General features: G+C 50.1%; 1 protein-coding gene across 8 annotated transcripts in view; it reads right to left on the bottom strand.

The window, feature by feature from the left end:
• Positions 1-17,200, bottom strand: part of RPH3AL (rabphilin 3A like (without C2 domains)) — a 126,794-nt gene that overhangs the window by 25,630 nt on the left and 83,964 nt on the right. For 7 of the 8 annotated variants that reach the window (XM_043531322.1, XM_043531319.1, XM_043531321.1 and 4 more), the window contains exons 7-9: positions 15,779-15,892; positions 14,609-14,782; positions 1,455-4,982 (exon numbers count right to left, since the gene is read on the bottom strand). In XM_043531322.1, coding sequence (XP_043387257.1) covers positions 4,948-4,982; positions 14,609-14,782; positions 15,779-15,892 — 323 coding nt within the window. In that variant the 3' untranslated portion in view covers positions 1,455-4,947. Of the gene's footprint in view, positions 1-1,454; positions 4,983-14,608; positions 14,783-15,778; positions 15,893-17,200 lie in introns of those variants that run through there. The other variant, XM_043531323.1, reaches the window with a different exon arrangement.

Raw genomic sequence — 17,200 nt, 5'->3', positions numbered from 1 at the left:
TAGCCACTTTAGTCCCAGGATATTAGACACACAGGTAGGTGGAGTAATATCTTTCAGTGGATTAAATTCTGTTGGAGAAAGAGACAAGCTTAGCTACACAGAGCTCATCTTCAGGTCTGGGGAAGGTACTCAGTGTCACAGCTGTTAACCGCCCACTTCACTTTGACTGGACTCTTGTGTTAACTTCTTATTGGTCCCACCTTGTATTTAGCTGTAACACTCTGAAGACGAGCTTTGTGTAAGCTCAAGAGACTCTCTTTCAACTGTAGAAGTTGCTCCCATAAAAGATATTACCTCACCCACCTTGCCTCTAACTGCAATGTAAGTAATGTCCTCAGCAGCCAGTCAGTCAAACCCACTGCCTAGCACGCTTTCTACCACACGTACTGTGGAGATGAGGAGTGTCATCAGAAGAACGTTTTCCATACTGGAATCGAAGCAACTGATGGAAGCATTGGATAGAAACTGAAAGGAAAGGCTGCATGTAAAGGAAGAGAAGAGGAACCTTACAAGAAATGCCAGGGCCTGGGATGGTGACCGACACTTCACACCCTGCTACTGTGATTGAGAAATGATCTCATTTGCAGAGTTAATACTGGGACTTCAATTTCAAATGAACTATAAAAGCTACCCAGAGACTATCTGCCATTTTAAGGCAATAATGGTAATCACCACCACCTGTATGTGTTAAAATGGAATAGTCAAAAAGCTCTGATTGTCAGCCTGTCGTCTTCAGTACCTGATTTATTAATGAGCACTCACAAAATATGCTTTAGGGTTGCCAACCCTCCAGAATTATCCTGGAGTCTCCAGGAATTAAAGATTAATCGTTCATTAAAGATTATGTCATGTGATGAAACCTCTAGAAAGACATTCAACCAAAATTAGCAATCCTAGTTGGCAGCCCATTTGCTTCAGCATGTTAAGTAACTATAATATACACGTGGGGATTTTTTTCAACCAGATTAGATCCTGAAGCTTCACTGCTTTAAAATGAACAACGAGGGAAACACTTAAGTTTGGTAGTTCACGGCCAGCATTTTCCCACCTCAAAGATGGCAGAACTGACACCCCTCTATACTTGACCGCATGGTGAGAGGAGGGTGAGGGAGGAGGGGAGAATTGTAGGAGCTGCATAGTACTTGACAAGCTGCATCCTCAAGCCAACGACAGCGCCCAGGCACCATCGTCAGAACAATCGCAACAGCAATTTGCAAGATGAGTTTAAAACGGAAAAGCAAAACAGGTATTAAAAAGCCATTTGAAACCTTGAAATTAAATGCACGGTGGGACAAAAACACACGTGTATATCTAGATATATAGCTTTATTGAACAATACTGTAGATGTTTCTTGGTGGAGAATATTAAATAGACCCTAATTGCCAGACGAGTGACAAGCTTCACAAGGCCAAGAATGACGACTCTTTGCAGACTGGCAATTACTGCTGTATTATGCTTAGTGCTTTCAGCAGAGAAAGAAACTCTACAAAAAGGCTAAAAATGTACCTGTGGATCAGCTTCCATTGCCACATTTAGATATCTAAGAGGTGGGAATACAGAAAACAGGACCTTGAGGTTCAGCATTCTTGTTAATTACCTGTGATTCACGAGCCCGGTGGTGGAATTAGCTCCCTGCTGGAAGCAGCCTGAAGATTTGAAGAATATTTGCAACTTGGGAACAGAGAAATTTTGTATTATTTCAGGAAGGCCAGGCAGTTGGTGCAGCGTCAAAGCTTTATTATTTCCAATTCTGAAATGTTACACAACACGATGAGGGAAGGGAGGGACACACACAACATCCTATTAAATGGAGACCCATTCACATTCCCTTTCCTTCCCTCCCCACCCCCCAACTAAAAACACAGGCATCTGTTACAGGTTACAAAGAAGATAAAGACCTCGTTGAAGACATGTAAACACACATTAGGGTGAAGTACACCTTTGAGATGAAAAATCTCGATCGTGAAAAGTATTAGCACGGAGTTGTGCATGTCTGCATACCACATTTGCATGGGTGGACGTCTACACTTCAAGCTGAAGGTGTTAATTCCAGTTCAAGGAGCATGCTAAAAATAGAGCATACTCACAGTTGTGGGACAGTTGCCCTGAGTATGTATGTGGGATCGCAGACTGGCGCTGCAGCAGCTATCCTCTATTTTTAGCATGCTAGCTTGATGAGAGTTAGTGCAGGTATGTCTCCTTGAGCTGAAATTTACACTTTCCAGCTCCAAGTGTAGACATATCGACAATCGACATGGATTGGGCCTGGGTCTTCTCTCACTTGGGGCCTGGATCCAGTATCCACTTCAACAGTTTCCAGATCCGACTCTGAATCAGGGACAACTCTGCTGAAGTCAACAGAATTACACAGGTGTGAGCAAGGGGGGTGAATAGGGTTTTGGGACAGTATCAGCCCCACATCTGTGCTTAAGCAAGAGTGTTTCACAAAACAATGTTAACTGAAGCATTTTCAGGATTTAAAGCAACCCAACAAACCAGTGAGGAGTATGTCAGGAGTAAAACATCCACCCTGTAGTGCTGGCGATTTATATGTGCTGGTGAACAAGAACCAAAGAGCAAAAGTGGCTGTGAAACACAACAAAACTGACTCGGCGGTTTTCATTGTCCAAGCTGAGTGAAGTATAACAAGGAAACAAACAGGATGGATGGTGAAAAGGAAAATTTGATTCTGCCTTACTAACGCAAAGTGGTGGTAAATAAGACAGAGAAGGAAACTGGGTTCTAAAAATCTGGGGTAACAGTTTCAAAAGTGCCCAAGAGACTTAGATGCTTAAGTCCCATTTTCAGAAGTAACGTAGGCACGTAAGGCCAGATTTTCAAAGGTATTTAGGCACAAGAAGATGGAGATAGGCGCTTTTGAAAATCCCATTTGGCACCTAGGCATCTATCTACATCTTTAGGTACCTAAATACCTTTGAAAATCTGGCCCTACATGTCTTAGTCTCATAACCCAGACCAAAAGTTAAAATGCCCGTCCTGTAGCACATCACCCCAACAGGCAGCACAAACAGCAACAGCAGGATGCTTGGTTGGATGCAAAACCACTTGGGGTTGGGAGCCCCAGTACCTGATCTCATTTATCTTTATACTATAGTCATTTGTAAAATCCAATGCGTGTATATGCACATTGCAGGGTATTTTCCTATTAAAAACAAATATTCCCCCACCACCCCAACCTCATATAAATAAACCAATTTCTGCAAGTCTGCTCCGCAGGAGCAACCCTACAAAAACAAACTGATATATATATATATATTTTCAAATAACTCTACAATCAATTAGTGAGCTGGGAAGGGGGGGGAGAAATTGTTTAAACTGATCAGAGTGGCTAGTTTACAAAGGGGAAGGTGACTCACTAGTGACAGTGAATTGCTTTTGAAGTGATCAGTCGTCCCTGGACAGCACTCTTTGGAGTCTCTGGGTCCCTTCGCAGAATATGTGCCTCATACAAAGCCCTCTGAAGTCAACTGAAGGACTCCCATTCATCTCTGGGCTTTGGCTCAGGCCTTAAAATGCTTGATCACTTTATAGGAGTCATGGGCTTGGCCTCTAGGCATCTGCCAGACATTGGGGAAGAGTGTATAGCTCAGAGAAGAGGTGGGGATGGCACCAGACTAGCAGCTCTCTCCAGGTTAGATCAATGCCAAAGACCCAAATATTAGCGCGTAAGAAACTGCAGCCAGACAGATGTATGAGATCTGGGGACAGCAAGGAGAAAACACAGACCTGGCTCCTTCCACCTTCACAAGGGAAAGTAGCTTTCTTTTTAGAACACATGGCTGAGCTGACTGCCCAGTGCCATCCAGGTGCCAGCAGGGCATGAGTAGGAGTCTCCCACTAAAAGGTAAAACACACACAGTTGGCAGCACAGAGAGAGGCTGCTCACAACACAACACACCAGAGACCGGAAAGGAGAGGAAACATCCTACCAGAGACAGATTAAAGGAATCGCACCAGCCATCCTCTTCCACAGCTCCCTTCCTCTCTAAATAAACAACTATCCCCAGCAGGCAGCCATGTTAAGAAGGTCCCTTGGAAGGGAGGAGGATGGAGTGTCATCACACCAGCTAATGGGGATCCCCAATTAAAACAGTAATAAACCCAGCAATAACTCTGATGATAATATTCGGGATGGAAACCTGGCCCCACGGAAGTTGGTAGCAAAATTCTCATTGACTTCAAGAGAGCCAGGATTTCACTCTCCCCTCTTAGGGAAGTTCACCCCGTGCAGAGAAGCAGCACAAAGCTACGTGTCACTCACACGCTCTATTTCAAGGGCTTTCCTGCGGGTCAGTGACGTGCAGCCCTGTGTGTGGGGGTGAATCTCACGTAGCGCTGTTCACCTGTGGATCTCAAAGCACTTCTCAAAAAGCAGGCAGAACTCTTTTACAGAAACCATTTACAGGCGAGGAATCTCAGGCACAGAGATGCACAACGTGATTTGCTCAAGGTCACTCAGCGGCCCAGGAATACAACACAAGCATCTTGACCCTAGTTCAGTGCTCTAACCACGCTGCACTGAGATGTCCTTACCAAGGTGGGTAAGTGTTGGGCTCTCCATTGTACGGGGGGCGGGGGGGGAAGGTTTGGAGAAATGAATCTCAGTAGAAATACTAATACACAGCTGGCTGGTTACCATGGTGTCACCTGCTCCCTTCCTCATTCAGAAGAGCATCCCTCCAACACAAACATTTCCCATTCTCCTGCAGCCAGCAGGAGGCAAAAACAAAAGCAGGACAAACTACGCTGAGTGGACAGCAATGTCTCCTTCCAGCCAACGGCAAGTAAATTAAGGTCTGCGTGGAATCATGGCGACTCAGAAGCCACAGAATGCTGGGGTTCGCTCCATCCGTGTGGAGAGTACAAGACTGGATGTGTCAGACAATCGTGCTGGATCCAGGTGAAGCAGTGAGACATCGACTCCCATCAACACCAGGGACTCGGGTGGATGCGTCGTTTGCCTTTGAAATAAATAAAGACAAAGATTTGGTAGGCTGTGGGAGGGGGAGCAGCTTGACACAATTATTTTGTGTTGCTTTCACCTCCTCGGCGTCATTTGAAAAGCTCGCTAGGAACAGCAGTGATGAGAATGACTGTGGATCATTACGGGGGGCTGCATCAGCAGTCTAGCCCCATTAAACTTTATTAAAGGAAGCAGAGCTGAGGAAGGAGAGAATGGGTGAGAAAGAAAGAAAACAGAAGGGTTGCTCATGGAACAGGAGAATTGGTTGAGCTGCCTTCTTCACTGAACTCCTGGGAGGTGCCGAGCCTCAACTCCCAGGTTTCAAAAGGAATTTACGATGTCCAGCACTTTCATAGATTCACAGCGTTTATGGCCAGAAGGGATCATTAGCTCATGTAGTCTGATTTCCAGCATATCACAGGCCATTAAATTTTACCCACATACCATTACATTGAGCCATGTGACTTCAGTTAGACTAAAGCATTTCAGTCCTCAGGAGAGTAAGCTACTATGTGTGCCACAGGAGAAACTGAGGTTCCCTCAGGCCCCTGTGATGGCATGAAATTGATTAGATGAGATGTACCCAGAGGATGCTAGCAGGCGACTTGCCCCACACTGCAGAGGAAGTTGAACCCCCACGCCAACATCCCTGCCAATCTGATGGGGGGGGGATTCCTTCCCGGCCCCACATCTGGTGATCATTTTGACCCGGAGGACGTAAGCAAGAGACATCAGCCTGACATCTAAGAAAGAGGACGTTCTGTACCACCTCACATTGGCCCATGCCAGCAGTGTCCTATCTCCAGCTGTGGCTGCACCCTGATGCATCAGAGGAAAGCGACCCGCCCATACCTCCAGCAGATTACATCTAGCTAATTGTGCACTGGGGAAAAAATCCTTCCTGACCCTTACAGGCAACTGGCTCAAGCCCTGAAGCATGATTATAGTTACTGTCTTAATCAGTCAATTTGGTTCTCTCTAAGGCGCAGGGATGAAGGGAATGAACAGAGGGATTCACAGACTCCACAGCCAGAAGGGACCACTGCAACCACCCAGCCCGACCACCCCCTGCCATAGACCTTCTCCTAGAAGTTGGATTAAAGAGCTCCATCTTAAAGACTCCAAGCCATAGGGAGTCCGCCCCCTCTCCTGGTAAGCTGTTCCAATGTTTAATTATCCTCACAGCTAGGAGACTGCATCTTATTTCAAGGTTGAATGCCTCTGACTTCAGCTTCCAGCCACTGAATCTTGTTATGCCTTTGTCAGCAAGGCTGAAAAGCCCCAACGATCGGATCTCTTCTCCATGCGCAAGCACCTTCACAGGGTCAGCAAACCACCTCTCACCCTTCTCTTTGATAAACTGAATAAACTGAGCTCCTTAAACTTCATGTCATACGGCTTGATTTCCAGCCCTCAGATCATCTTTGTGGCACTCCTCTGAACTCTCTCCAGTATTTCCACATCCTACTTCAAGGCCCCAGACTGGGAACAGTATCCCAGTAGTAGCCTAACCAATGCTGTGTAAGGAGATCACTTCCTGACTCTGCTTGATAGTCCCTTTTACACATCCAAGGACCACAATACCCCTGTTAGCCACAGCACTGAGAGCGCTTCCCCTTCCCCTGCTGGACCCCGAAGCCCAAGCCCCCCCCCCCCCCCCCCCCCCCCCCCCCCCCCCCGCCGGCACAAGGCCCCCCTAGTCCCCGAGCTCTGCGTGAGAGATGTGGCCCCCCCAGTCCCTCCCGAGCATAGAATCATAGAATATCAGGGTTGGAAGGGACCTCAGGAGGTCATCTAGTCCAACCCCCTGCTCGAAGCAGGACCAATCCCCAACTAAATCATCCCAGCCAGGGCTTTGTCAAGCCTGACCTTAAAAACTTCTAAGGAAGGAGATTCCACCATCTCTCTAGGTAATGCATTCCAGTGCTTCACCACCCTCCTAGTGAAAAAGTTTTTCCTAATATCCAACCTAAACCTCCCCCACTGCAACTTGAGACCATTACTCCTTGTTCTGTCACCTGCTACCACTGAGAACAGTCTAGAGCCATCCTCTTTGGAACCCCCGTTCAGGTAGTTGAAAGCAGCTATCAAATCCCCCCTCATTCTTCTCTGCCGCAGACTAAACAATCCCAGTTCCCTCAGCCTCTCCTCATAAGTCATGTGTTCCAGTCCCCTAATCATTTTTGTTGACCTCCGCTGGACGTTTTCCAATTTTTTCACATCCTTCTTGTAGTGTGGGGCTCAAAACTGGACATAGTACTCCAGATGAGGCCTCACCAATGTCGAATAGAAGGGAACAATCATGTCCCTCAATCTGCTGGCAATGCCCCTACATATACATCCCAAAATGCCATTGGCCTTCTTGGCAACAAGGGCACACTGTTGACTCATATCCAGCTTCTCGTCCACTGTCACCCCTAGGTCCTTTTCTGCAGAACTGCTGCCGAGCCATTCGGTCCCTAGTCTGTAGTGGTGCATGGGATTCTTTCATCCTAAATGCAGGACTCTGCACTTGTCCTTGTTGAACCTCATCAAATTTCTTTTGGCCCAATCCTCTAATTTGTCTAGGTCCCTCTGTATCCTATCCCTACCCTCCAGCGTATCTACCTCTCCTCCCAGTTTAGTGTCATCTGCAAACTTGCTGAGGGTGCAATCCTCGCCATCCTCCAGATCATTAATTAAGATATTGAACAAAACCGGCCCCAGGACCGACCCTTGGGGCACTCCACTTGATATCGGCTGCCAACTAGACATGGAGCCATTGATCACTACCCAACAATCTAGCCAGCTTTCTATCCACCTTACAGTCCATTCATCCAGCCCATACTTCTTTAACTTGTTGGCAAGAATACTGTGGGAGACCATGTCAAAAGCTTTGCTAAAGTCAAGGAATAACACGTCCACTGCTTTCCCCTCATCCACAGAGCCAGTTATCTCGTCATAGAAGGCAATTAGATTAGTCAGACATGGCTTGCCCTTGGTGAATCCATGCTGACTGTTCCTGATCACTTTCCTCTCCTCTAAGTGCTTCAGAATTGATTCCTTGAGGACCTGCTCCATGATTTTTCCAGGGACCGAGGTGTGAGGCTGACTGGCCTGTAGTTCCCCGGATCCTCCTTCTTCCCTTTTTAAAAGATGGGCACTACATTAGCCTTTTTCCAGTCGTCCAGGTCCTCCCCCAATTGCCATGAGTTTTCAAAGATAATGGCCAATGGCTCTGCAATCACATCCGCCAACTCCTTTAGCACTCTCGCATGGAGCGCATCCGGCCCCATGGACTTGTGCTCGTCCAGCTTTTCTAAATAGTCCTGAACCACTTCTTTCTCCACAGAGGGCTGGTCACCTCCTCCCCATGCTGTGCTGCCCAGTGCAGCAGTCTGGGAGCTGACCTTATTCGCGAAGACAGAGGCAAAAAAAGCATTGAGTACATTAGCTTTTTCCACATCCTCTGTCACTAGGTTGCCTCCCCCATTCAGTATGGGGGCCGACACTTTCTTGACTTTCTTCTTGTTGCTAACATACCTGAAGAAACTTTCTTCTTGTTACTCTTAACATCTCTTGCTAGCTGCAACTCCAAATGTGATTTGGCCTTCCTGATTTCACTCCTGCATGCCTGAGCAATATTTTTATACTCTTCCCTGGCCATCTGTCCAATCTTCCACTTCCTGTAAGCTTCTTTTTTGAGTTTAAGATCAGTAAGGATTTCATTGTTAAGCCAAGCTGGTTGCCTGCCATATTTACTATTCTTTCTACACATCGGGATGATTTGTCCCTGTAACCTCAATAAGGATTCTTTATAATACAGCCAGCTCTCCTGGACTCCTTTCCCCCTCATGTTATTCTCCCAGGGGATCCTGCCCATCAGTTCCCTGAGGGAGTCAAAGTCTGCTTTTCTGAAGTCCAGGATCTGTATTCTGCTGCTCTCCTTTCTTCCTTGTATCAGGATCCTGAACTCGACCATCTCATGGTCACTGCCTCCCAGGTTCCCATCCACTTTTGCTTCCCCTACTAATTCTTCCCAGTTTGTGAGCAGCAGGTCAAGAAGAGCTCTGCCCCTAGTTGGTTCCTCTAGCACTTGCACCAGGAAATTGTCCCCTACACTTTCCAAAAAACTTCCTGGATTGTCTGTGCACCGCTGTATTGTTCTCCCAGCAGATATCAGGGTGGGCAGCCCCCCACGGCCAAGTGCCAGGTGGCATGGCCCCAGCACCCGGGGGCCCCCCAGCGGTGGGCGGCCCCAGCCACTGCAAGTCCCAGCCGCAGGCCAGTGGTGGCTGCCCTAGCCCTAGCCCCAGCCCCAAGCCAGCTTCATGGAAGATGAGCAGCCCACCTGGACTGGGGCCAAGGGCAAGCAGGAGTTGCCTCAGGGTGGAGCATGGGTGGGGCCACGCCGGGGTGCTTGGGGAGCCTCAGCCTCTCCCACCCTATGATATGAGCCGTCCATGCACTGAATCCTGCCAAGATAGAATTTAGCCCTCCTGGAGGGCTGGGGACAAAATGGGAATCATGAGACAAACCCAGTGGAGCCCTGCACAACCCACTCTCTGCAGGGGGAACCTCCTTCTGGTGATCAGCAAACCCCAGGGCACCACAGAGCCAGGGCTGGCACAGAACAGCCAGATTCCCTATGGGCCGCGCTTGGACTGCGGCTTTTTTCCTCCCCTTCATTTATAAAATACATGCCACGGCTCAGGGTGCATCTGCAGAACCTAACCCCCCCCCACCCCAGTCATCGCTCCCCAGAACTCAGGCCACCCTGATCCTCCTCTGGGAAGACAAAGGGCCTAGCACTGGGCCCTAACAGGCAGCATCCTCACGAGATTTAATCACATCTAAACTTGACCATTTGCAACCTGAGCCAGGCAGCACGCCGCTGCCTGGTCAGTGCAAACAAGTTACACTCAGCGCCAAGTCGTTGGTCAGCCAGCGTTCACTCAGGACTAGAATCAGAGGAAATGCCAGCCTGGGTCGGACCAAGGTCCCTATAGCCCAGCAACCTGTCTCTGACTGCAGCCTGCACCAGATGAACCCCGCAGCAGGCAGTGTTAGAAGGAAGCCATCCCTGGGGGAAAGTTATCCCAAGCCCACTGAGCTGGGTGATGCTGAACATGGCATGTCCTGTCTGCCCTGCCCCCACAGCCGTGGGCAGCCTGGGGCCAGCTAACCTGATTGTTAAACCACCGTTACACTTCCTAGAGAAAAGGAGCCCCAAGCCCCCACAACCTACTGTGCCAGGGCAGTGGGAACTGGAGCCTCCTCTGTCCCCATGTACTTATGGGGCTCCCCTCGCCCGAACCTCTGAGCACAGACCACACCCAGCCCTAGCCCCAGAGGACACTAGGGGCCAGATTTCCAGATGGGCTGAAAAGCACCTGTAGCTCCCAGAGGGATTGTGGGTCTCGGCAGTTCTCAGGATCAGACTCCATTACTGCCCACTGTCCCAGTGACCTTGACTGGAATGGCAAATCACGAAGAGAGACAGACAGACTGACCCTGCTAGCCAGAACCGAAGCCCTGCAAGAAGGGGCAGCAGGGCAAAGTGCAGCCCACATCCTGCTAGAAGCAGAGGGCAGCTGCCCTTCCTCTCCTGGGCTTGGGGGAGCAGCACTACCTCACAGCTGCCCCTCCTCTTTAGCTTGCGCGTCCCAAGGTCAGCAGCCGGTGCACTAAGGAAGCCCGTGCATTGGCTGGTGTAATGCATTCCCACTGGCTGGCCGTGAATGGCACAGAACTGCCTCTGGCTAATAGAGTGGGGCACTCTCTCTGTGAAGCTTTGGCAGCAAGCACCGCCCCGCTGAAGTGTCTGCCATGGCTGTCACAGGAGGACTGCTGGTGGAGCCAGTTGCTCGCTCAGCCTCCTGCTAGCTAAACAAACCTGTTGGAATAAATCGCTTCAAGACGCACTTGCAGCAGCAAAAGCCCACTGATTTAGGCGGCTCTGCGAGACCTTTGGGAATGGCAGCAGGGTCCACCCAGCAGGCACCAGGCAGCCTAAGGTCCAAGATCACTTCCTGCTGGGCTAGCGTCCAGCTCACAATCCCAGCTAAGATGTATCCTTTGCTGCCACTCCCAGCAGAGAAATCAAGGACTGGATTGGCCACAGAGACAGAACACCTCCTTTCTCCCCTACATGCAGTTCTTCGACACTTGTCTTACGCGCCCATCCCCTCCTCGTTCTGTTAACAGCAGCCTCCACAGATGTCACCACGCTCACTCCATAGAGTAGAGAGAAATACAGGTAATGGCCACACTTTTCAAGAGCTGCTTGTAAGTTTTGGGGTGCCAACTGGAGATGCCTCAAAGGAGCCTGGTTTTCACAAAGTGCTGAGCACCCATTCTCTGAAGTCCAGGCCTCTTTATGGCATCTCAAATTGGATGCCCCAAAACCGCAGTGTCCAAATTCACTCATCGCTTCTGAAGATGTAGACCCCTGTGTTTAGAGATCTAGGCACAGATTCTCAAAGCTGCGGAGGGGATCTGGACACTCAGTCATTTTAATGGGAATCAGGCAGTCAAATGATGTGGCTTGGAAAAGTTCAGCCACAAATGTTACAAATACACTGGAAGTTCCTGGCCTTTTTCACCAGTCCCTTGTCTTCCCCTACAACCAGACCCTTCGCCATGCCCCCTTCCCAGCCCTCTCGCCTCCCCCTTCCCAGAGCCGGAGTGGGAGAGCTATAGACTGTCAGGGTAAAATTGCTTTGGAATCATCACAGGAACTCTTCAGCAAGATAGCAACTCAGGATTTGTTCTTAGGATGCGAAAGGCAGCTGAGAGTTGCACTTTGGTACAGAATTAGAGAAGAGGCGAGAATGAGATCTGCATTAAAAATAAAATAAAAAAAGAACAACACTTAAGCTACTGCTATGAGACACAAGTTGGTACCGTTAGAGTGTTATAGAGCATTGTATTGGTGTCTCTCTCCTTTTCTCTTTGTTTACCAGGTACCGGTGGTTCTCTTACATGTACCCCTGGGGGTATGCCGAGGTCTTTCAGGGGGTAGGTCAACTTATCTAGATCAGTGTTGTTTCTCAACTTGCAGGTCGTGACCCTCAGGGGCAGGGGGGTCACAGGATGGGTTGTGGGTCAGAAGTGCAGGGCCAGCATTAGGAGGTGGCAAGCAGGGCAACTGCCCAGGGAACCATGCCACAGGGGGTCCCATGAAGGTAAGTTACATGCTTCAGCCCTGGGAGGTGAGGCTTGGGCTTTAGACTCATGAAAGGGCCACAGTAGTCAGGAAAGGTTGAGAACCACTGACTTACACCACATGGTTGGCGAGGTGGTGGGGCTTGTGCATTTATTATTGTGGACTATGGAATGTATGATTTAAACTACTCATGAAGGTGTTGTACAGAACACAAGGACATCATATGTGTACGACAGTATATTACTGACAGCTGTGTTCATGCATAATGTACCACGATTGCCATTAAACTCTGCACACACCACATTGCTGCAGCATCTCCCTAGTTTTGGGAATGCTACCGTCATGTTAATGGCTTGCAGAGCCATTCATTTTAGGATCATGTCATCTGTGCACAGTGGAGAAAATTGTTTTTGGAGGGTTGGAGCCCAGAATTGTTTTGGAAGGAAAACAGAGCTTTAAAAATTAAAGCAAAAACCCTTTCCCAAACCTGCAGATTGTGCTTTATATAATGCCTTCAAATGAGAGAGGCCCGGCAGGGGGTGTGAGGATAAAGTACTCAGCCAAGGAAACAGACCATACACATGCCAGACCGACTGTCTCTTGCAATCAACAGAAGCAGCTGAATAGTTTAGTACATGGCTGGGATCACTGAGGTATCTGCATGAGTGCAGGACAGAAATGGAGCCCGAGCCCGTTCGCTCTAGACACAGCTGATGTGCTCGTTGGGGCAGGATCCCCCAACATGCCTGTAACACAATATGTGTCTACACACCCAAGTGCTGCCAAGGGCACATACCGTTTGGATTAGGCTTGCTTTGGGCACACCTGGCAGCGCCTCTGCTGTGCCCCTACACACTGCAGTGGAGCCAGAGTGAGCAGGGATCCCTGGTATAATTAGCCCTGATGGTGGAAGTAGTCCTCCAAATGCCATGCCGAGGGGCACAGGTCACTGCTTAGATGGCCTGTCTAATTTAACCCCTACAATCCAGTGCACGGGACGAGGTGGATGCTTTGTGGCCCACAAGGCTCCCACACTGGCATGAGATGCTGCATTCTGCTCCCAACAGGGCCACCAGCCTGAGGTCAGCTGTCCACAATCAAATCAAGCACAAAAATCAAACAGACTTGGGCAGAAACGGCTACTGCTCCTCCCCCGCCCTGCCATCGCCAGGGTTATGCAAGTCACAGCAAAGAACTCATCCACCAAAAGAACCAGTGTCTGAATGAAAGAATTCCAGCACGCACGGTTCTGCGGCAGGAATGGGAGGTGAACGACCCCAGGCCAAAAAGAAGGTACTCTGAAAACGTTTTCTAGTTGGCCATGCAAACCTGACTGCCCCTCCTCTGAGCCAGGATCCCACCTACACCTTAGGCGGCTATTTTAGAGGGGCACACGCTTTAGTAGCCCAGAGAAAGTCGCAGTCCTAGATACATGCCATATGTCACCCTGAACATTCATTTGCCAGCAGTGCAGGACCTGACCGCGAGAGGTTAACCCCCGCATTTCGGGGTCCGATTTTATACAGCAGGGAGGGAGGATTTTTAAGCTGATGACCCCCAGCAGGCCAAGTGCGGGAAGGAGGTGGCATAGGAATTATTGTTGCACTGAGTGATCAACCTCTTCACTATTCTCTCAAACCTAATTTATACCTTGACACACAAGCCATGAAACTGACTCAAGAACCAAAAGGAACGGTTGCCAGAAGGGCGACAGGAACAGCTGGGAGGGAAAGGTGTTAAATGACAACCTCCGGGGTTACTGTGTATATAAATGTGAACTGCAGAGAGAAAATATATGCGTTGCTTCCAGCTGCTCCAGATCAGAAGTGAAAGCAGCGTGCAGATCTGCTGTCACACTCAGCTAATTCCTCTGAGCTTGCTGGGGATGGAGTGGGGAGGTCGAGTTTACACTGCAGAGGGTTGGGAAGTGACATGTTTTAATTTACGAGCCAGCCGGACAAATACGAAGCATTTTATTCCCCCAGAAAACACCTGCATTTGCACTTTGCTTCAACAAAGTTCAGATCCATGCTGCTGCAGGTTAGGTGCAAACGCTGGGATTTAATGGGCAAATGTAGGAGTGTTTGGGGAAGTCCCATCACTGGGGGAAGGTCTAGTGTGACGAACAGAGCCTGAAAGTCAGCCATGACCTTGGACAAGATGCTTAGAATCATAGAGTTCAAGGCCAGAAGTGACCACCGGATAATCCGGTCTGACTTCCTCTATATCACAGGCCACCACCACCACCCAGCATCTGGCCACTAAACCCTGGGCTTCTCTGACCTCACGCAAGGGCCACACGCGCCTCTCTGACAATGCTGGGCATGGACTCCAATTAGAAGCGCATGGGGGTTTTCTCAGCAGCCTTCTCTCAGCTCAGTGGGCCGGGCTGCCTGCCTGGGGGGTTCAGGAGGGGTGCTGTGCCATGTGCTTCTAGAGAGGAAGCCAGCCTGGGGGCACTGATGCCTTTCACTCACCGCGGGCACTTCTGCTGGCATCGCTGTCGTACTCCTCTGCCAGCAGGTCATTCTGGCAGCTCTCGGTAGCACTTGGGCCTCCCCTGCGCTCGCTGCCCAGGCTGCTGCGGCTCTCCGAGAGGGCGTTGGAGTGGGTACTCCCGCTGGGAGTCCTGGGGGAGTCGCTGCCAGCCACTGCAGAGACACAGGGGAGAGGTTTGCTGCAGGGCTGTCTCAATCTGGGGGAGCTGCTGGGGTTTATGGGTGTGCAAGAGGCTGTGTTGCCGGCCCTAGACATCCACAGAGCAGACACGAGGCCAGCTTCCCACACCCACCCTGCCAGCATGCCTCCTCCTGACCCCGGCAGGGCCCATCGCCAGGAGCTCAGTCTCCCTGGCCACCCTGCTCCAGTGGTAATTCTGATTACTGTAGAGTCATGTGCACGAGGAACCAGACTGAGCTCTGCAGGTGCCCAACCCACCCTCAGATGGGAACCACTCACATTCCCTCACTGCCAGCCTGGGCGGGAGGGACTCCTGGGTCAAATCGCTCTTTCATATTGGCTGGCGCCAGGCCTGCCCTAGTCCGGCGTGATATGCTACCCCACGGAGCTCACCACCCAACAGGCAGCCACGCACCCAGCTTCAGGGGTGGAGAGGCCAACACCAAAGCAGTGCCACTGTTTTGATGTGAGACCATACACCACAGGTTTGCAACACACTCCCACATATGGGTGGGGAGTGAGAGCTGAAAGGCTTCGTGGCTGCAGGGATTGGAGTGGCAGGAGGCTGGTCCCTTTAGCAAACCAGCAACCTCACCACGGTGGGACGACCCTTCCCATCGCCAGTCCTGCCGAGCCATCCTGTCTCCCATTATTATTAATTAACCACTCTAGTCCAGTCACACTCAAGGGCCCCAGCTGGGCTCAGGGTACGGCTGTGCCATACACTCTGCAAACACACATGATGGAGACTCTGTCCTTCCCCAAGCAGGCTCTCAACTTCAGCACTAGCCCATAATTTCTGGGGGTAGCCAGACCCTCAGCTGACGTAAAGTGAAGCCAGCAGAATGATGCCAATTTACAGCAGCTGAGGAGTTGGTCCAGGGTGCACAGTAACAATTGTCACCCTACGCTACATTTTCATCACCCGTTTCCGTGCCCACATTCAGGGGTAACAGCCGATTCCTCACCTGATTCCGCCTGATGCTTCCTGATCTTCAAGCCTTTGGACCCCCCAGGCAAGGACTTGTCATCCAGACTAGAGGAGCTGAATTCTGAGTCACTCTCGCTGTCACTAGAAACCACTGCAAGAGACAGAGAGGGAGGGGAGTCAGAGCCATTCCCAACGTTCACAGTCCTTACCGCAGAGGGCCAGATGGAGCCAAAAGACAACACAGGAACCTAATGACTTGAAGGCTTTGTCTACACTAGCACGTCTGTCAATAACGTTTTTGTTGGTCAGGGGTGTGAAAACAACACAAAAGCGCCGGTGTGGACAGTGGTATGTCAGCGGGAGATGCTCTCCTGCTGCCACAGCTACTGCCGCTCGTTAGGGGTGGTTTAATTATGCTGGCGGGAGAGCTCTCTCCTCCTGGCATAGGGCGGCTACACAGGAGACCTTACAGTGGCGTAGCTGCAGTAGTAGCTGCGTCCTTCTCCAAGGTGCCATTCACCTGTAGCTCCCACGCAGCTATTCACACTCGGTTGGGCTTTCCTTTCTACAGGGGTTTTACGATTCAGGGCAGTGTAGGGGTTTTACAGACTCAGTTCAAGTACTGGCCCAGTCACTTAGCACTCCTCCCGCCCCCTGCCACTGGTTTGCAGCACGGCTGCACAGATTACATACAGGGCCACGCAGCCACAGCCTGTCCTCATGCTGACCCGCACTGACAACACAAGCAGCCGCCCTGGTTTCAGTGGAGTGACGTGCCACTCGGCGGATCATAGTGTGGGCCACGGTTACTATTTCTGGAGTGCTTTGCTCATGAACAGCGATGGACGTGCTGCATAAGCACCCGAGGAGGCGGCACAGTCTAGCAGGCAGAGTGGTGACCAGGCTAGGGAGCCAGGAGAGCTGGTTCTAGTCCCATTTGACTTGCTCCTGTGAGAATCTTCCTCTCTCTGTTCTCCAGTTCCCCATGCGTGAAGTGGGGACGATGATACCAAGAACTTGTCTTCACATGGAGTTGTTCCTGAATGACTCTGGGTGTGGACACTCTTATTCCAGAATAGGAGCGTCCACATAGGGAACTATTCTGGAACAGCTGCAATGCTTTCAATTCACACCCTACCTCCATTCGAGTTAGCTTCCACATGTAGACGAGCCCTAACTCTCCTTTGTGAATCTATGATGAAAAGTGCCAGTTAAATCCTCAGTATTACAATGTCAATCACATTCGCTTCTATTCTATACAGGGTTTCCCATGCTCATCATGGTAGTATCTGATCCGAGCACATTCCAGTCATGCATTCAGCCACCTTAATCTATCACATGCCGTCTATTCTCTCATCCTCTCCCCAGAAGAAAAATTGTGTGCAGAGGAGTGTCTTGTTTTGGCAGGTGTGGTTGGTTGGTTGGTTGAACCTGTTGCTGTGTATTTATATCAGAGAAG

Source organism: Chelonia mydas, chromosome 17 (genome assembly GCF_015237465.2).
Source record: "Chelonia mydas isolate rCheMyd1 chromosome 17, rCheMyd1.pri.v2, whole genome shotgun sequence".
Lineage (NCBI taxonomy): Eukaryota > Metazoa > Chordata > Testudines > Cheloniidae > Chelonia > Chelonia mydas.
The sequence above is the reverse complement of the archived record's forward strand: the minus strand, read 5'-3'. Positions and strand labels throughout refer to the sequence as shown.